The 17,795-nt window shown below is 34.9% G+C and overlaps 1 protein-coding gene across 1 annotated transcript in view; it reads left to right on the top strand.

The window, feature by feature from the left end:
* The window catches only part of SPAG16 (sperm associated antigen 16), a 678,503-nt gene that overhangs the window by 461,814 nt on the left and 198,894 nt on the right, over positions 1–17,795 (top strand). Inside the window, exon 15 of the mRNA XM_004674324.2 lies at positions 16,851–16,977. Coding sequence (XP_004674381.1) covers positions 16,851–16,977 — 127 coding nt within the window. The remainder of the gene's footprint in view (positions 1–16,850; positions 16,978–17,795) is intronic.

The raw sequence follows: 17,795 nt of genomic DNA, 5'->3' as shown, positions 1-17,795 counted from the left end.
TTTATGTATACAAAGATGATCAGTCTAAAAGAAATGTAATATATAATTTTAGTTGAGTAATAGCTTAGCACTGTATACCATCTTGGAACAATTCTTGTTACAGAAGATGATAAATAGCCATTGATATAGAAATATCAGGATACAGTGAAGTCTCAATTATACACATTTCACAATATAATTTTTTTCCAAATAATACTAGAATATCATTATAATTTATACTTTTCTCTCCAGTATCCACTAATTGTTGTCAGTCTTTATTTATGTATAAGTTTTAAAGTGTGAAAGCACTACATGTATGATAAAAGCACGAGGTATTTTTGCGATTGTTTTACATATAGTAATAATGTCTAATACATCATACATTATCCTTGAGTCACATAATTAGAGCAAAAGGAATCGTCACACCGATTTACACATGAACATAATTACAAGAAAACTTGATTATCCCCTTTAATGTAATTTCCCCTCCTTAATTGTGTGTTCACGGTTGCATGTGACCATGTGAATTCATACTTCATGAAGTGACTGCTATTTAAAATGCGAGACTACAGCCAGAGCGAGACTACTGCCCTTCCTCTTCACTTTTAATTTATATATATACAGTGACCCAGCAGATGGCTTGACTTTCCTGTGGTCAGTTTTAACAGCGTCTTGGGATCTAGTATGTCAATCACAACCACGTCCCACCCCTCAGCCCTGCCCAGTAGCAATATGAAACACGAATTCTTTAAGTTAAAGAATTTAAGTTGCTATTTTCAACTAGTATTCAGAAGCTTCGATTTACTGCATTTTTCTTTAAGATTTATTTATTTATGCATTCAAGAACTGGAATGCAGACCAGAGGTATAAGGTGAGATGATTTACCAGCAACAAAGAGGGGACAATATGGGCAGATAGACTGAAACACACTGCTGAGGGGAGCAGTGGGCTAGCCAGGAGAGGTCTGCAGCGCCACGTGAGTCAGCTCGCTGGCTGGGGATTGAACTCGTGCTGCAGTGACTACAGACAGCTTCATAGTGCTGCGCTTTAACCCCTTGCGCCATCAGGCCCCTTTACTTCATTTTACTTAAAGTAGCCAGGTTTTCATATTTGCAGATATCCCTTAATTTGCTACTTGAGTAGTAATGAAGCCAAAAACAAAAACAAACAAACAAAATAAAACCTTTGATTTTTAACTTAAATATTGTTTGCATCTAGGTCTTTATTCCATTTGGACTGGAAAGGATTTATTCCACCTGGACTGGAAACATTGCAAAGAATCAAAGAATCTTAGCTATAGATTATCTTTTTTTTTGTTTTTTTTTGTTTTTTGGGGCCGGGGGCTATTGTGACTTGATAATGAATTGACCAAACGCATTCACAAATTTCATCTTCGTAAGCTGAGGAATAGAATTTTTTATTGGAAATATTTGGTTTTTAGTTAACATTCTCAGACACAAAATTGAAAAACCAACTTACTAAATTATGTATTGTTTTCATATTATGTTATGTTTAGTATACTTTAAAAAATGGTAAAAACAGACTTCTGGACTTTGGATTCTAACAATAAAGTTGTTTCCTAGTGAAAAAAAAAAAGCCTCTAGAGTTTCTAAAAAAATTCTTTGCAACTAGAAGCTTAGCTTAGTATAGCAGTTCTTTTAGACTTGTTTGACCCTCTAATCTATTTTTATGATTCCAACTATAGTTTGGTGGATATTTTATCCAATTGTTTCTGTTTGATGTGGTTAAGTGTAGTTTATAGTCATAAAATATGAATTTTAGTAAACATCATGATGACACAAACCTTTGAGTAAATTATCATTTTTATGTATATGGTAGAAACACCCTGATTTTATGCAACTGTGCTTATATACACGTTAAGAGACAGTATATTTATTGCAGGTTATTCCAACAGTGTAAATGCAGTGGACACTATATTAATCAACAATAATTGGCCGTGTTAAAGGAGACTTATGCCAAATAGAGTAACACCTTAGGTTGTTATCACAATAAATAAGAGATTTAATTGAAGTTCCATGCCTTTACATGCAACATCTTCTTCCACAACGAAAGAGCTAAACGATTGTTATAAAGAACAGTAATTAACATGTTGCTGCCATCTTTGGTAGATGATTTATTTTACTTCACCATGAAGTGTTAAAAATACATATCAAAAATGCTTCTAAGCGCTTGAGTTTATTTTGAAATCCATAGTAATAGAAAGTCATACTCTGTGACTATTTGCATAACTAAATTAGGTGGGTAAGAGCATCTTATCTTTTCCAACAAGTAAAGAAACAGATTTGACTGGATATTTTACAGTCTGCATGTCACTCAGCAAAGAATGCAGACATTCAGATTCTAAGTCCCTCTCTGACCTGAGTCACCTCAGGGGAAGAACAGCACTTCTACAATATCCATTCCCTGCCTTGCCTTCATTACTCCAGGAAGAAAAACTAACTGACTTTCTTGCTTGATAAAGGACAATAGATTAATGAAGTTAAGTGCCTATATCATTCAAATTGTCATCCCTAGTATACTATTTCAAGTGTAATATCAACTGTGGCTAGCTTTTACTCTTCAGGAGGTCCTATGATCTTCAGTTTCTTATGTAAATTAATGCAAAAACGTCTCCAACATTATCACATGCAGTTCATTTCCAGTGCCAAAAAGAATGCTCTAGTTCTTGAATCAGTAAATGGAAAGAGCGGAATGGCTGTGTGCTAAATTAGAGGTTAACAAACAGAATATAGGTCCCACCAGGATGAGAAGAGTAGTGGAGAAGAAAGCACGGTGTGTATTTTCAAGTAGGTTAAATCAAGAATCACTCATCTCTATATTATCCAATGCATAAATATTTTCAAAATGTGAAGCTGTGGACAGTTTGCTGCATTAACTGCCATATTTCAAGCTAATTACAAATGAGTTAATTTGTAATATGAATCTATAGCTCATTTAGGTATAGGACCATGTCTCCTCCGTTTCTGGGTTGCATCTCCCCTGTCTTCTCTCCTTCTTACCACACTCCATCACCTGACACCAAGTCATTTTGATACGAAATGCTGATCTCAATTCCCTTGGCCCGTGAAAGGAAACAGAGTTTGAGTAGAAGGAAAGTAGTTTAAATTGAGCAGGGCAGTATTCAGTCTGAAGGATCATCTTCCTGCTTTTTGGCAGAGGCTAAGACTGTTTATCCAGAGTTCCAAAGGATGAAGGGGAGGAGAAAGCAAAGAGGCACCATGTGCATCCTGGCAACAGAAGCACTTGGAGGTCTTAGTTGCCACCAGCTTGCCCTCACCATCAACTTGTGGTCAACAGCTCAGAAGTTATCCTCCTAGCGATATTCTTTCCCCTCTCTGGAAGTAAGAAAACCAAGCTGGTTAATTCTAGAGGGTAAATAAAGGAAATGAGAGACCTTACTGGGTTGGACAGACACTAGCATTTTATTGCTATAGCAATTTTAACAGCTAAGCTTTGTTTAGTAAATATTTAATGAGTGAATTCTCATTAATTTTATGAATCCTTAAGAACTTCAGATTCTAAGTTCTAATTTCTTTGGTTAGACAATCATAATGAAAAAAGTAAGACTACTGGAGGGTTAGAGTGTTTCTAGAAATAGGATGGGTTTGAAAGGCTCTATTAAATGCATCAAAGAGAAGTCACATCAATTCTAAATAATAATATAAAGAAATTGAAGAATAGCAGCAGTGTGGTTTTTTAAAGCTTTTGAATATCCTTTCAGTCGCAGATTGGATTATTCCTGCTCCTCACAGGATTTTTTAGAAAATATGATTATCATTTCAGTCTTCATTCAAATATAAATGACACATCCTTTATTTAAAGATGATTGTTTAAGAGAAAACATAAACAAAGATCTCTCAAGTTATAATTATTTCAAGAAAATATGTTCTGTGTAATATGTTCAATTTGTGTGTATAATATGAGTGTGAATTACTCTCTTGGCTAATCACATCAGTTGTATCTGTGCGATATCATGATTGCTTAAACATTGAGTGGGACACCTGTCAACATATTTTAGTTAAATCTTGTATTTTCCAGTTTACAGGGGAAGTCACACTTTACCCAAGCTATTCATTCTGTGATTGATAGGTCACATTCACTAATAAGCCACATTAACTTTTCCTATCCCCAAATTGCCTTTATTTTCACCCTTAACTTGTCGAGTTCCAAGATCACTGTACAAAATCCATATAATACCATGTATCAAAATTGAATGGAAAAGCTTCAATAAAGACCTTATATCTAATTTGCATATTAATTTATTCCTGACTTTCTTGTTTATCTAATATATTTGAACTCAATCAGTTTGAGTTTCAGATCCCAGCTACACTTAACAAGAGTGTGAATCAGAAATACCTTTAATTTTCTCACATATAAAGTGGTGATATTAACATTGTTAAAAAGATAAGATACAGCCCAAAGGGAATCTTTCATGCCAGGCCCACCAGGACTTACTATCTAACAAACTGTAGTCTCAACCTCTCCCAGTAGTGAAAATTTAAACTTAATCATTGCCACTGGTAAAATAACCTGCATGAGAACTGCCCCCACTCCATGACATGATCTCACCTTCCTTCTGACTACAGAAGCCTCTCATTATGAGTTAAGTTTTGTGGCATTTTCCTATTTTCTAGAAGGGTTGCTGCCCTTATTCAAGAATCATTTGATAAAGTCAACTAGATCTTTAAAATTAACTGGACTTTTTGTGGTTTAGCAACATATGTATCATAAACTCATCAAGTTAATCTTGTTGGCTGCTAGCTATTTTGTATTCTTATAAATATTCTTGCACTTCATCCTGGGATGCTGTAAAGTTAGAAGCTAGTTAGCCCTTCCATGTCTGCATTTAAAATTTATTAGATAGGATAGAAGTAATACTCAACCCAGAGTAATCATTTCCCACTACTGAAACAATCTCTTCTTTGATGCTCTAGTTGACCCAGTGTCCCCAGTCTAGATACCTTTAATTCTGGCTGCTGGGACAGGCATCATTCCCAGTCTTGTGGGCTTTTCTGTCCCTGGTCTTTTGCTTCTTTTCAAACCTCTTGATAGTTTCCACATATGTTGTATACTAATGTACACTCCACCAATGCTGTAAGAAGTCCCTCTGAAGATCTTGAGAGTACTCTCTGTGTGTCTTTCTCATCTCTCATATTCCACTCTGCAAACCCGAGCTGCCTTATTCTCAGCTCAATGTCCTCAACCTTGGACCCTAGGTTCTCTTTCCTAACGCTGTAGTGAGTAACTGTCAAGGCAGTATGTCACAACAATCTTACAAGACTCAGCTCTTCAGTTCCTAGACTTTCTGTGATAATTGTCATTTGTTGTATGATTTACAATATCTTATAAACCTTTTTCCCCCTATATTTTGTTCTTCTTTTTTCTTTTTTTGCCATGCAGGAGAGTAAACCAAGTCCCTGTCACTCTGTTGTGACCATCTATGAGAATCTTTTTATACTGTTTTTTAATTAGTGATAGACTTAACCGTGAGATATGTGATTGTAATGATAATAACATTTCTTTAAAAATTTAGAGTTAGCTTTCTCCTATAAAAGATAAAGGTTGACAGATTGACAATGTGCTTGTAGGGGATTTGAATTATAGTTCTGATTTGACCCCAGATTCATGGAAGGCATAGCAAATCCCTTAATTTCTCAACTCTTCACTTTTCTAACCTGTCAGAGACATTTATCTAGACAATCTTTACATTCTCTTTCAGAAACTTATGTTTTCTTGGGAAACTGAGAAAAGATATTGTATTTGAATATATCATTTAAGAAAGCTTCTAAGGAAAACAAGAATCTGGACCTTCTGAAATTTGAAAAAATTCTTTATGACTCAGTACGTATTGGCAAACTCAACAGCAAAAATGAATTTTTTTTTCCTTTGGCATACAAAGCAATGCCAAGCTAAAATAATTTAACATTGCTCTTCAGATTTTGAGTACTAAGCTTATCTTATACTTTATATCTCTGGTTTATTTCTTCAATTCCTTGAATCCTATTGCCTTGCTTTAACATTGTAGTACATTACTATGTAAATGCATCATAGAAGACCATTGCAATGTGACCAGTTTCATGGAAGAAAACACAGTCTTCAAGACAAAGATCTCATACATGAATACCTGAAATAATGCCAATAATGACACTGAAAAGGAAGTAAACTCACGAGAGTCAGAAAATTTATCTTTAGTGCTTTTAGAACAGGCTCATTGCCAGAGGCAGAATGCATTAATTTCAATGCCATGTTAAGAATTTCCATTTCTCCTTGAATAAATTGTTAGTCTCAAAAATTGTCCTTAGTGCTGAAAGATTCTCAGTGATTTATTGAAACTTCTAACCTTTACCTTTAGACATCTACTATTTTTGCAACATATTTGGCAGGCAGGAAGTTGGCCCAATGTACCCTCAATTCCTCTAGAATTCTGCTTTCAGTTTATTTAGTATCCACAAATGAAAAGCATTATGCTAGGTATTGCATTCAGACAAGTAAAAATTTAGGCCTTTTCCTTGCTGAACTAGAATATAATTTAAAAGTCAAAGTAGGTAACCATCTCTGTAAGACATAAGTTTTAAGTACCAAAATTGACTAGTTAAATAGGAATGGTAACACCTGATTTAAGTCTTATGAGAATTCAATCACATAACTACTAGAAAATGTTTTGTTTTGACTTATCAGCTATGGAAATAATATTCATTGATTTATTTTTTTAAATATTTATTCACTATGTATGTGATAACCCACACATTATTGAATGCAAGTAGTTTAAAGTAATCCTGTTAAAGAGAACTTTCTATAATTATGTAAATGACCTTTATCTAAATTTTCAATATGTTCATGACTAGCTATATTAGGATTTTTTTTTTACTTTAACTGTTTAAAACTAAATACAATCAAAATAAATTCAGTTCCTCATTTGTAGTAACATTTCAAGTACTCAGTACTTGAAAATATAGATCTCAACAAATAGGCAACTCTAAAAAATACATTTTCTTGTGACATGAATATATGGTTCTATGGGAACAAGAGAAGGAACACCTTATGTTTCTTGGAATATTTTAGAAACAGTTATGTTCCAGCCAAGTGTTAAGTACACTTAATATTTTCAATGGAAATAGCAATAAGGAAAGCATGAGGAAATGAAGTATTTCAGGAAATGAAAGTAAAGGAACAGGAGGGGAAGTCGTACGAGATGATAGATAGGAAGGAGGCAGGCAAGAAGGGGCTTAAATATTCTTCTGTCATTGGTTTGTCAACCATGGCATTATTAGTGTTAAGGCTTGGTTAATTTCATGGTGGATTAGAGACTGCCCTATGCACTGTACAGTGTTGATCAAAATTCCTAACCTCTACCAACTGAGTGTCAGGGGGAGATGCCCCAGTTGTAAGAATCAACAATATCTCTAGACAAACCCAAGTGGTCTTTGGGAGTCAAAATTGACCCCACTTGAAAATCACTCCTCTAAAGATGACCTGGAAATATTAGGATGAAGGGGGCCCTTCCTGGTGGTGGTGCATTGGGTTAAAGTACAGTACTATGAAGCTATCCACAGCTACTGCAGCACGAGTTTGAAACCCGGCAGGTACGTGACCTACATGGTGTGTCAGACCTCTCCTGAGCCACCCCATTGCTCCTCAGCTATCTGTTCTGTCTCTGGTGAATCCTCTCATCCTCGCATCTCTGACTACCCCAGTCCTGTATGCATAAATAAATCTTAAAACAAGAAAAGATCAGGGTGAAGGGAAGTTATTCATTACCTCTGTCCACATGGAAGATGTGGGCCTGAAATAAGGAATTGTGGAGAGATGCTGACTTCAACTGATCAGGACTATACAGTAGAGAGATAGAGAGCAAAGTGACCAGCTCTGATGATCTCAAGGGTTTAAAATCTTTTGTTGAAATAGAAAACACAACAGACAGATCAAGTTTGAGGGGAAGTATCATTTGGCTTTGAACATACTGATTGTTGTTATCTGTGGAACACCCAAATGGCAATACCTGTGGCTAGTTGGAAACAAAGATCTGGAATTCAAAAGAAGTGTGAGTTGAACCTATAAATTTTGGACTCATAAATGTCATGGTATGTTTTCTCTCTGCTCCCAGCGATCTATACTTAATTGACAACAGTCTTCATTTCCAGCTTATCTCCAAATGTAGTTCTATGCATTTCATTCACCATATAGTGCCAGTTTTGTTTTGTTTTCCTTATTTCATATATAACCAAGGACTTTAATACGAGTCAGGTACACTGGTCCATTTATTCTCAGGGCTTGTGCTTGGGGGCTTTTGATCTCACATCCTCTCACCCTATATCGCCCCTCTTCCCCTCTAGCACATCACAGAAGTCTTGCTGCTCTTAACTCAAAGGACATATTCCCAGTGAGCCCCTACCTGGCCATGCTGTCTAAAGCCATTCCAGATGCTATCTGCAAAATACTCCATGTCAGTTCTTATATTCAAATCTAAAATACTGCATATTTTACTGAAGTTATTGTTAACTTTTTAAAGCTATTGTTAATTGAGGAGGCCAGAATTTCTGTCATTTGTTCATTCTTGTACATCTACCACTTAAATCAGTGCTTAGCACATAGCTGACTCAAGAAATATTTCTTTGGAGTAATGGATTTCATACTGGTTGAGACATGTTGGCATGGAAATGATCAAACTCTTCTCTTATGAAGCTTATGGCATTGTATTTTAGAGCCTCAAAGACACAATATTGTACTTGATAACACCCACCACAAACCTTAGGACTATTGACCTTCAAATGTTCTTTAATATATCAATACTTATGCTTAAAGACATAACAAATTTTTAACATCATAGATACAATTCGCATTTTTAAGTATGATTCCAAAGCACTCTTCAGAGTGTTTTATATTTTTAACCTCATCATAAATTTACAGCATTCCCATTGTGAAATAAATTTACTTTGCTTTATGTTCTGACATCATACAGTTTTCAATAATGATGCCTCTGACCTTGTCTTCACTAGTATCTGTCCATAATATTACTCTATTTAAAGTGTTATTTCTAGAAAACTGCATTCAGTAGATTAACTGGAGCTGCATTTCTGGAAGAGTCCTCTGATCCTATAGGGTTGAGTTAGGTGTTCACTCTTTCCCTAAACAACCCTTTGCCTACTTCTAGCATTTTATTTTGTACAGTTATTGTTGATTACTCCCATAAGAGAGGGATAGAAGAACCCTGAAGTTATGTCAGGATCTCCAGAGTCATGGTAGTGGTAGAGGTGAGTGAAGAATTCACCAGGTCTGTGCTGGCTTCTTGGCTATTATCTACTAAAGTGTAAGATGTTGTAAATAGTCCCTGTACTTTTTCAGGATTTACATCAGCCTTTAATGGCAAAGATGACTGTTTCAATAACAGTTATTTGGGCAAATTTTCCTTGTTCCACTGCATACTCTTTGCACCCTTATCAAAGATTAACTGTCCATAAATAAGTGGGTTTATTTCTGGGTTTTCTATTTGATTCCATTGGTCTGTGTGTTTGTGTTTGTTCCAGTACTATACAATTTTAATTATTACAGCTTTTCTAGTATAGTTTGAAGTCTGGGAGTGTGATACCTCCATTCTCCCTCTTTTTTTTTTTTTTTTTTTTTTTAATTTTTTTTTTTTTTTTTAAAGATTTATTTATTTGTGCATACAGAACTGGGGTACAGGCCAGAGGCTCAGGGGCGGTGAGAAGCTTCACCAGAGACAGAGTGAGGAGCAGAACAGGCAGATCTACGAAGTACACTGCTGAGGGAAGCAGTGGGCGGGTCAGGAGAGGTCTGGCTCGCCATGTGGTCTCCTCCCGGCAGGCGGCAGGCGGGAATCGAACTCATGCGGAAGTGGCTTCAGATTCTCAGTGCTGTGCTTTAACCCGCTGCGCCACCAGGGAGGGCCCATTCTCCCTCTTTTGATCAGAAGAGCTTTGGATATTTTTTGTGGTCCCATATGAATTTCATATTTGTTCAATCTCTTTGAAGAATCTCATTGTAAATTTTATTGGCATAGTGTTGTATCAAAAAATAGGGGAGGGAATTTCTTAACAAGGGTCAGTGATGGTGCATGGGTGAATTGGTGTTGGGAATTTTGAGGGTACTACACCTGAGGGGAGAAAATATGCTTTGTCCAAAAAAGAAGAATGTCATAAAATACATAAAAAAATAAATTATAATGCAAAATAACAATCATTTGGTTCCCTGCTACCTAATGTAACTGGGCCCAGGGGCTAGGGAAGCTCTTCAGTTCTCTTTATTGCTTCAGAACTTTCCATCCCAGTCTGCAAAGCAAGAAAGAGACTAAGGTTTTAACAGGACAACCCCCAACAATTATCCTACTCTCTCTTTAGCAATTAGCTATAAATTTCTTGAGTGTTTAAATCCATTCTATCTCTTTCTCCTGGTCCCAAGTCAAGGATATCATACTGCTCAGTAAATATTTGTTGCTTTATAAACATTGTCTTAATCTATTGCTAATTACTCTTTTGCCTTTTCAATTTTAAGCACTTGCTTAACTTTTTCTTTGCTAGTACATATTTGCTGATATTCTTCTGAAGTACTATTGGTTCTTTCCATTGTTTGACCTTGTTGACAGAACTTAATCTTCAAATACTTAAGGAGTACTGCAGGGTTTCCATCAAACAAAGCCTTAAGTCAAGGCTTGAAAAAAAATCTTTTTCAGAGTTTACAAGTTTTGGACACAAGTTACATTCACAAGCTGAATGTGAATCTATGTTCTATGTTTGAGTTACAAAATTATTTTGAACAAATTGTATTACTTTGTCTCTATTTTCTTATCAGAATAGTAAGATAGCCTGACCAAGCCACAGAGCTGTTGGATTGAATATGATATTAACATATAAATCACTTTAAGCAAATTGACTTGATTATGTAATGTGGCATTGTGTACTCTAGATGCTAAGTAATTATTTTGAGCTATCCAGCTTCCATTTCCCTGGGGCATGATTGGTATATAAGTTATTAATGGCTCCCAGATTAACAGAAGTCTATGTGATAGGAGATACATGACAACAGCAATATTATCCAAATCTTTCCAATGGTTTATCCATTATCCTTGCACTCTTTGAGCATTCCCAGATTTCACCTACTCTTTCCATTTTACTTCCATGATTTCTTTGCATTATTTGTGCTATTAGGTACTGAGGAAAAGGTGTAATGAGCTGCAGAGGCCTGTCCTAAGAGACATGCTAATGTATCAGAACTAAAAATGTTTGAAATACTAATTTTCCTCCTAATGAGCCTAAACATTTTATTATAGTTATACCTTAATACCACGTTGCAGGTCATTACCTTCACATATTGAAAGCAGCTGATGTTTCTGAGGGCTTAATGTTCCTGCCATGTGCTTGATGACCCCTCTTTCTTTCTCATTTTACATGTAGAATTTCAGGCAATGAAAATGAGATCATTTGACAGACATTGTAGATTTTTTTGATTACTTTTACTTATTCAAAAATGTTTGATTATGTAATAATATGTTCTAATGACATTACATTTCAATTTTTAAAATGCAAAAAGGAATGCATACACTTAAAATGATCCATATTACCACCAAGGACAATCATTTCTGATTTAGTTCTTACCAATCTTATTTTTAACATCTTGTGTGTGTGTGTGTGTTAGTGTAAATCATTTGTTTGCTGTCTGTTTCTTTCATTAAACTACATATGCATGTCTTTTGTCATTAATTATGTTTGGAAATACATAACGATGGAAAAATCATAGTGAAGTTACATAGTTATATGTGTTACAATTTATATATATTATTAATTTATAGCACGTGCATGTCAACCTAGCTACTGAGAATTATTATTTCCTACTGTCTCCCATCTTACAAATAATACTATGAGAAACAGCTTTGTGACAAATATTGACCTGAGTTACTGACTTATCTATATTTATGCTAATGCTGAGAGTATATTGAATATTTTTAAACATTTGTGATATGTTTTATATTTCAAGATGTAGAATTAATATATTGATTAAAATCTCAGACTCTGAAGCCAACAAGAGGTGTGCTCGAGTCCTAACTCCAAGTCATTCTACTGGATAATTTTAGGAAAGTCTCTTGACTTCCTTAAACTTTACTTCACTCATATGTAAAACAGAATAAACTTCATATCACAATTAACATTACCCATAATAATAGCACATTTTTTAAAAATATTTATTTATTTATTCATACAGAACTGGGGTACAGGCCAGAGGCTCAGGGGCGGTGAGAGGCTTCACCAGAGACAGAGTGGGGAGCAGAACAGGCAGATCGATGAAGTACACTGCTGAGGGGAGCAGCGGGCGGGTCAGGAGAGGTCTGGCTCGCCATGTGGTCTCCTCCGGGGCAGGCGGCAGGCGGCAGGCGGGAATCGAACTCATACGGAAGTGGCTTCAGATTCTCAGTGCTGTGCTTTAACCCGCTGCGCCACCAGGGAGGGCCAAATAATAGCACATTTTATGACAGTAAAAACTATTAGTCTCTAACCACAGCATGGCAGAAGAGGGAGATTTTGATGAACCTCCCTTAAACAAAAAAAAGTAAAGGAAAAATTGCTCAGAGGAAATTTCAAAAATTCATCATTCAAGTGAGGTTAGTCTTCCATTATGGGAGTGAAACAGGAAGAGGGATTTGCAGACCGGGTAGCAGCTATCTTACTCAGAACAACAGGCTGGTGGACGAACACAAATGTTATAGTTGCACAATCTTTTCTCATTTTTTATTCGGAAAGTAAAGGGGCATTTATTGTGAGAAAGGGCAAATAATCTCAAAAGGGAGAACCAGGTCCTTCGGTCCCAAGGCAGGTTTTTCTGTACTCTGCGGTCTGGTCCACTGCCCCACCAGCGGCAGGGGAAGTATTTCCCTCTCACCATCCCCCAGGCTGAGGAGCGGAGCAGGACAAACTCTGCAGTGCCATCTGTGTGACCTCCATTTACTCTCTAGGCTTCAGGAAAAAGTCCCAAATAGGGAAATACATATATATATATATATATATATATATATATATATATATATATATACACACACACACACACACACACACATATATATATACACATATATATATGTATATACACACACATATATATATATATGTATATATACGAGATGCATGATATTCCCTTGCTTAATAAACAAAACCAAACCAAGCAGTCTGGTAAAATGTGACATTATGGAGGAAACAGGGAATCTCCCTGGGGAATGATGGCCCTGGGGAATGGAGACAGCCCTGATGTGCTCAATCTTTTCTCTGGCAGTTTTCAGTAGAGGAGGAATGCAGACTAGTATACTCATTGGTTCTAGGACTATTATATAATCTAGCTGCCTCAGGCTGGGGGCAGAGTCCCACCCCCCAACCAATGGAAATCACAATACCTGCCACTCATTACTAATTACTGCTACTAACTATTGCTTCCCTGCATTTTCCCCCCTATTGCTTCCCTGCATTTTCCCCCCTAACCCCCTCCCACATACTTAATGTGACCCACCTTGTCTGGAGCCCAACATCATGAGGAAGGATGGCAAGAAAGTAGATCCCTAGAACTTAAGCTCCACGGGCACAGTTAATAGACCTTACTATAGAGAAAAAGGAGAAGAAACGGAGTACATCTCTCTCTTGAAAAGAAATTGCCTGCCCAGCAAGACTCAGACCTAGTTCTTGAACTCTAGCATCTGTTCCCTCCTTCACCTGTTGCTAACTTAAAGACAGAAGAGAATAAAAATAAATCCATAACAACCACACCAGGAAATTATTGAATAAGTAAAGCACTGGCATATGAAACAAAGTATATCTGAACACTTGATGGAAACAGTTAAAGAGAAACCAGAGGCCCATATCAAGGGCACAAAATTTAAGGACCAGACACTCATCCAGTGTTAGTGGGAGTTGGAGTTAACTTGGGAAACAGTGTGGAGATTCCTCAAAAGAAAAAAAAATAAAGTAAATTCCTTATGATCCAGCAATGCCACTTTAAGTATTTGCCCCAAAAAATATGTGAACACTAACACAAAAGGATTTATGCCCTCTTCTATGTGATAACATCGTTGTCCACAATAGCAATTTGCACCCCACCTAAATGGGCATTCACAGAGGACTGGAGAAAGAAATGTGGGCTATATATGCAGTGGGATCCACTCAGTTATTTAAAAAGATGAAATAGCGATTCTTGGGACAAAATGGATACATCTTTAAGTGGTTATGATAAGTGAAATAAGTCAGAAAGGGAAAGATTGTTACCAGATGGTTTTATTCATTTGTGGAATATTAAAAAAAACCCAAGGGGGGGAAGCTGGTAAAGGACAACAAAGACTAATAATTCTTAAACTGTGGAAAAGACAATAGTTACCAGAGGCAATAGGAAGGGAAGATAGAGACTCCGAGTGAAGTTGATTGAGTTCTGGCAGTAGTGACTTGGTGGAGGCTGAGTGAAGAGTGGGCACATAGAAAAGTGTGAAGTTGTGTGCCAAGATACGTCATTGTGTAACAATGGGAAAGTCACCGAAACTGAACAGGAAGCTGTTCATCTTACCTGTTTGTTCAGTCACGAATATTACAAGCCTGTTTGTATTTACCTTATCAATATTGTTGTTAAAACATCTGCTCTAATTTGTTTGAAATAAAAACATGATTGTGTTCATTGAAAATCCAAACTCAAGCCAATTTAAGCACATACAGGTCTTCACTGAATGGCAAAAATGAGCCTAAGAAAAAGCAGGTGATAGCTCGCATCACATCACGTATGAATTCCTTCATTCAATTAAATCTAATCTTGTAATTTACCTTACAGCTTTTTCTTTTAGCTTCCAAATGTTTTTTGAAACTTTCTATAATTTTTAGTTTCTAAATGAATTGCTCCATTGTGAGAAAATATGACCTTTATTATATTCCCTCTTCGACATCTCTTGAAATATCTTATAGCCTACTACATTATTAATTTTTTGTAAGTACATATATTTGATAACATTTTATATCATGTATTTAATCTAATAAATACTGCTTTAGATCAAGGGTTTCTTTTGTTAAATTTTGGTTTCTTATCTGAACTATCAATATCTGGTAGTCACATTTTAAAATACTCCTTTGTAACTTCAGGCAATTTTAATCTAACTTTATAGACATTATGCTGTTTGTTTTATTCTTAAGACTGTACTTTTTAATTATATCCAAATTTATGATTATTGAATCTTGTTACTAGTGTCCCTTTTACTATGCCCTAGTAATAGGTTTTATTAAATCATGTTTTGATGTTGATATTCTTTTATCAACTTCCTATTAATCCATGTTTATTAGATCTATTTAATATCAAAAGAAAAAACTTACCAATAAATTAAGAAGAAAAATCACATGATCATATCAATAGACACAGAATAACCATGTATTCCAACAACCATTCATTATGAAAACTCTTAGCTAGGAGTATAGGGGAACTTAACTCAAATTTATAAAAAATACTTTTTAAAAACTTCCAGTTAACATCACTATTCTTAGTGGTGAGAAACTCAAAGCTTCCCCAATAAACTCAGACACAAGCAAGGATGACTCTTCTGCTACTCCTTTTCAACATTGTTGGCTGCAGGATACAAGGTTATTACACACAACTCAATTGTTTTACTAAATGTCAGTAAGGAGAATGTGTTTGAAATTTAAAACATAATGCTACCTACCTGAGTAGCTCCAAGATTTTGTAGTAAAACTGTATACTGCAAAACTACCAGACATGGTTTAAAACTTTTATGTCTTGTAAGCTTTTTTCAATTCTCACATTAATATTTCTTGCTAATCCTGAGAACTCTCCTTTCCTCTGATAATTAAATTCATGAATTCTTCACAATTTTTATAATGTGTGTTTACATATTTGAACACATTTCAAGTTCTCTATGTTCCTTTTAAGTCATAAAAAAGATTAAGCATCTCATTTATTAGATTGGGGACAAGGTTTTATTGCTTTGCCAATAACAACAATTACAGAATTATTAAAATAATGGTATTCATTGAATTTTTAGCATTTTAAGGGAAAAAGAAAGGGTTCACAAGTAGCACATTTTTCTAGTAAGTCAAGGAGGTAAAAGTGTGTGAACTTGTTCACAATGATAAGAAGGACAGTGTACAACAATCAAGTTTTCATCTTAAACCTTTTAGAATATTTGGGAAGAAATTAAGATGAATTGAGACTTTACTGGATCAGAAAGAAAAACTATATATCAAACTGGTACCAGTTTCCATAATATTCATTCATCTGACATTCCTTGTGTTTTCATTCTCTTTATCCACTGCCTTCATCCTTATTCCACTCCATGATACCAAAACAACCACCAGTATTTTCACTAATAATTATTCCTGACAGACTACAATAAGCACCCTTTTCTTGGCATCAATTTCACCAAGTCCTCATGATTCTCCCTGCTGTGACTACCACTGTTGTATTTTTTATATTTGATTTATAAATTGGTAATCCTAACTAATTGCAAGCATATAAATGCACTTTTATTTCAACATTTTTATGTATATTATTTTATTTAATAGTATACAAGAAAACATTAATCATTAATATTTAATATGCAGTATATGTATTTAACAAATACATGGGTGTGTATATTTTTGTTTATTACATGTTCTCATAAAACTAAACTAATCGAGATGATTTCTTGAAAAAGCATCTTACAAAATTTATATAGGTTTTCATGTAGTTAGATCTCAGACAAAGGTGTAATGAATGCCTTTTAGTGTAGAAGAGTATAATCTTGTGGATTTAAGAATACTACAACAAAATAACTTCCGTCTGTGAGTTACTATATACATCTATATATACTTCTTTCTTCTTATACTTTAAAGGGTCACATGATAGCATCTTGCGATGCCTGTGGTGTTACAAAACTATGGGATTTTCGGAAGCTCTTACCAATTGTGTCCATTGACGTAGGTCCAAGCCCTGGCAATGAGGTGAACTTTGATTCTTCAGGTAGGATTGTTGCTATCTAGTATCTGTGACCAAACAAATTTTAATAATGTTCTGAAATTTATGTTTCCTTAAGTTTTTTTATTGTTTCCTCCTAGTAACTTTCCATTCTTAATTTATTAGAATGCATGATATTTTGTGAGATTATGTGACATTTTATATCAAATGTCATATCATGAAAATATTACTTTTGGCATATATTTAAAGAAAGAAATAAGTATGTGTTCATATGGATAATTCAAATCCTACAGAAAATCTTGGAGTCTATACTCCTTAGAATCACATGCCAAGGTAAGTAAATTGGCTTTTCGAACATGAGTTTACAAAAATGAAAGGTAAATTCATGACAATTTAATAATTTACCCCACATTCTCTAGATTTTTCAGGTAATTGTATATACATTTATATTTTATTACAACTACATACTCTGGATTTTTTAACATACTTATTAGATTGTGTTAGTAATTTTTGCAATCATATGATTATCAGTCAAACAAAATATTTTATCCTTTTCTTGAATAGTGTAGTAACTGATGTTAACAAACCACACAAATATTTCAGTAGTCCACCTAACATTTTAAAATATTAGGTACCTATTTATTTTTAATAATAACCTTTGCTAACTTAAGAATTTATGTAACTTTTTGGATAATGTAACTTTGTGAGTGTGATTTTTTAAATGTCTTTATGTTTGAGAATTTTAAAAAACTTTCAGATTTATTGTTAATAGATCCAAATCATAGAGATGTAATTTTTAGGAAAGAATATATATATATATATATATATAAATTATATATGTGTGTGTGTGTGTGTATATATAT

The sequence above is a fragment of the Condylura cristata genome, unplaced genomic scaffold, assembly GCF_000260355.1.
Source record: "Condylura cristata isolate star-nosed mole 26May11 unplaced genomic scaffold, ConCri1.0 scaffold00002, whole genome shotgun sequence".
Lineage (NCBI taxonomy): Eukaryota > Metazoa > Chordata > Mammalia > Eulipotyphla > Talpidae > Condylura > Condylura cristata.
The sequence above is the reverse complement of the archived record's forward strand: the minus strand, read 5'-3'. Positions and strand labels throughout refer to the sequence as shown.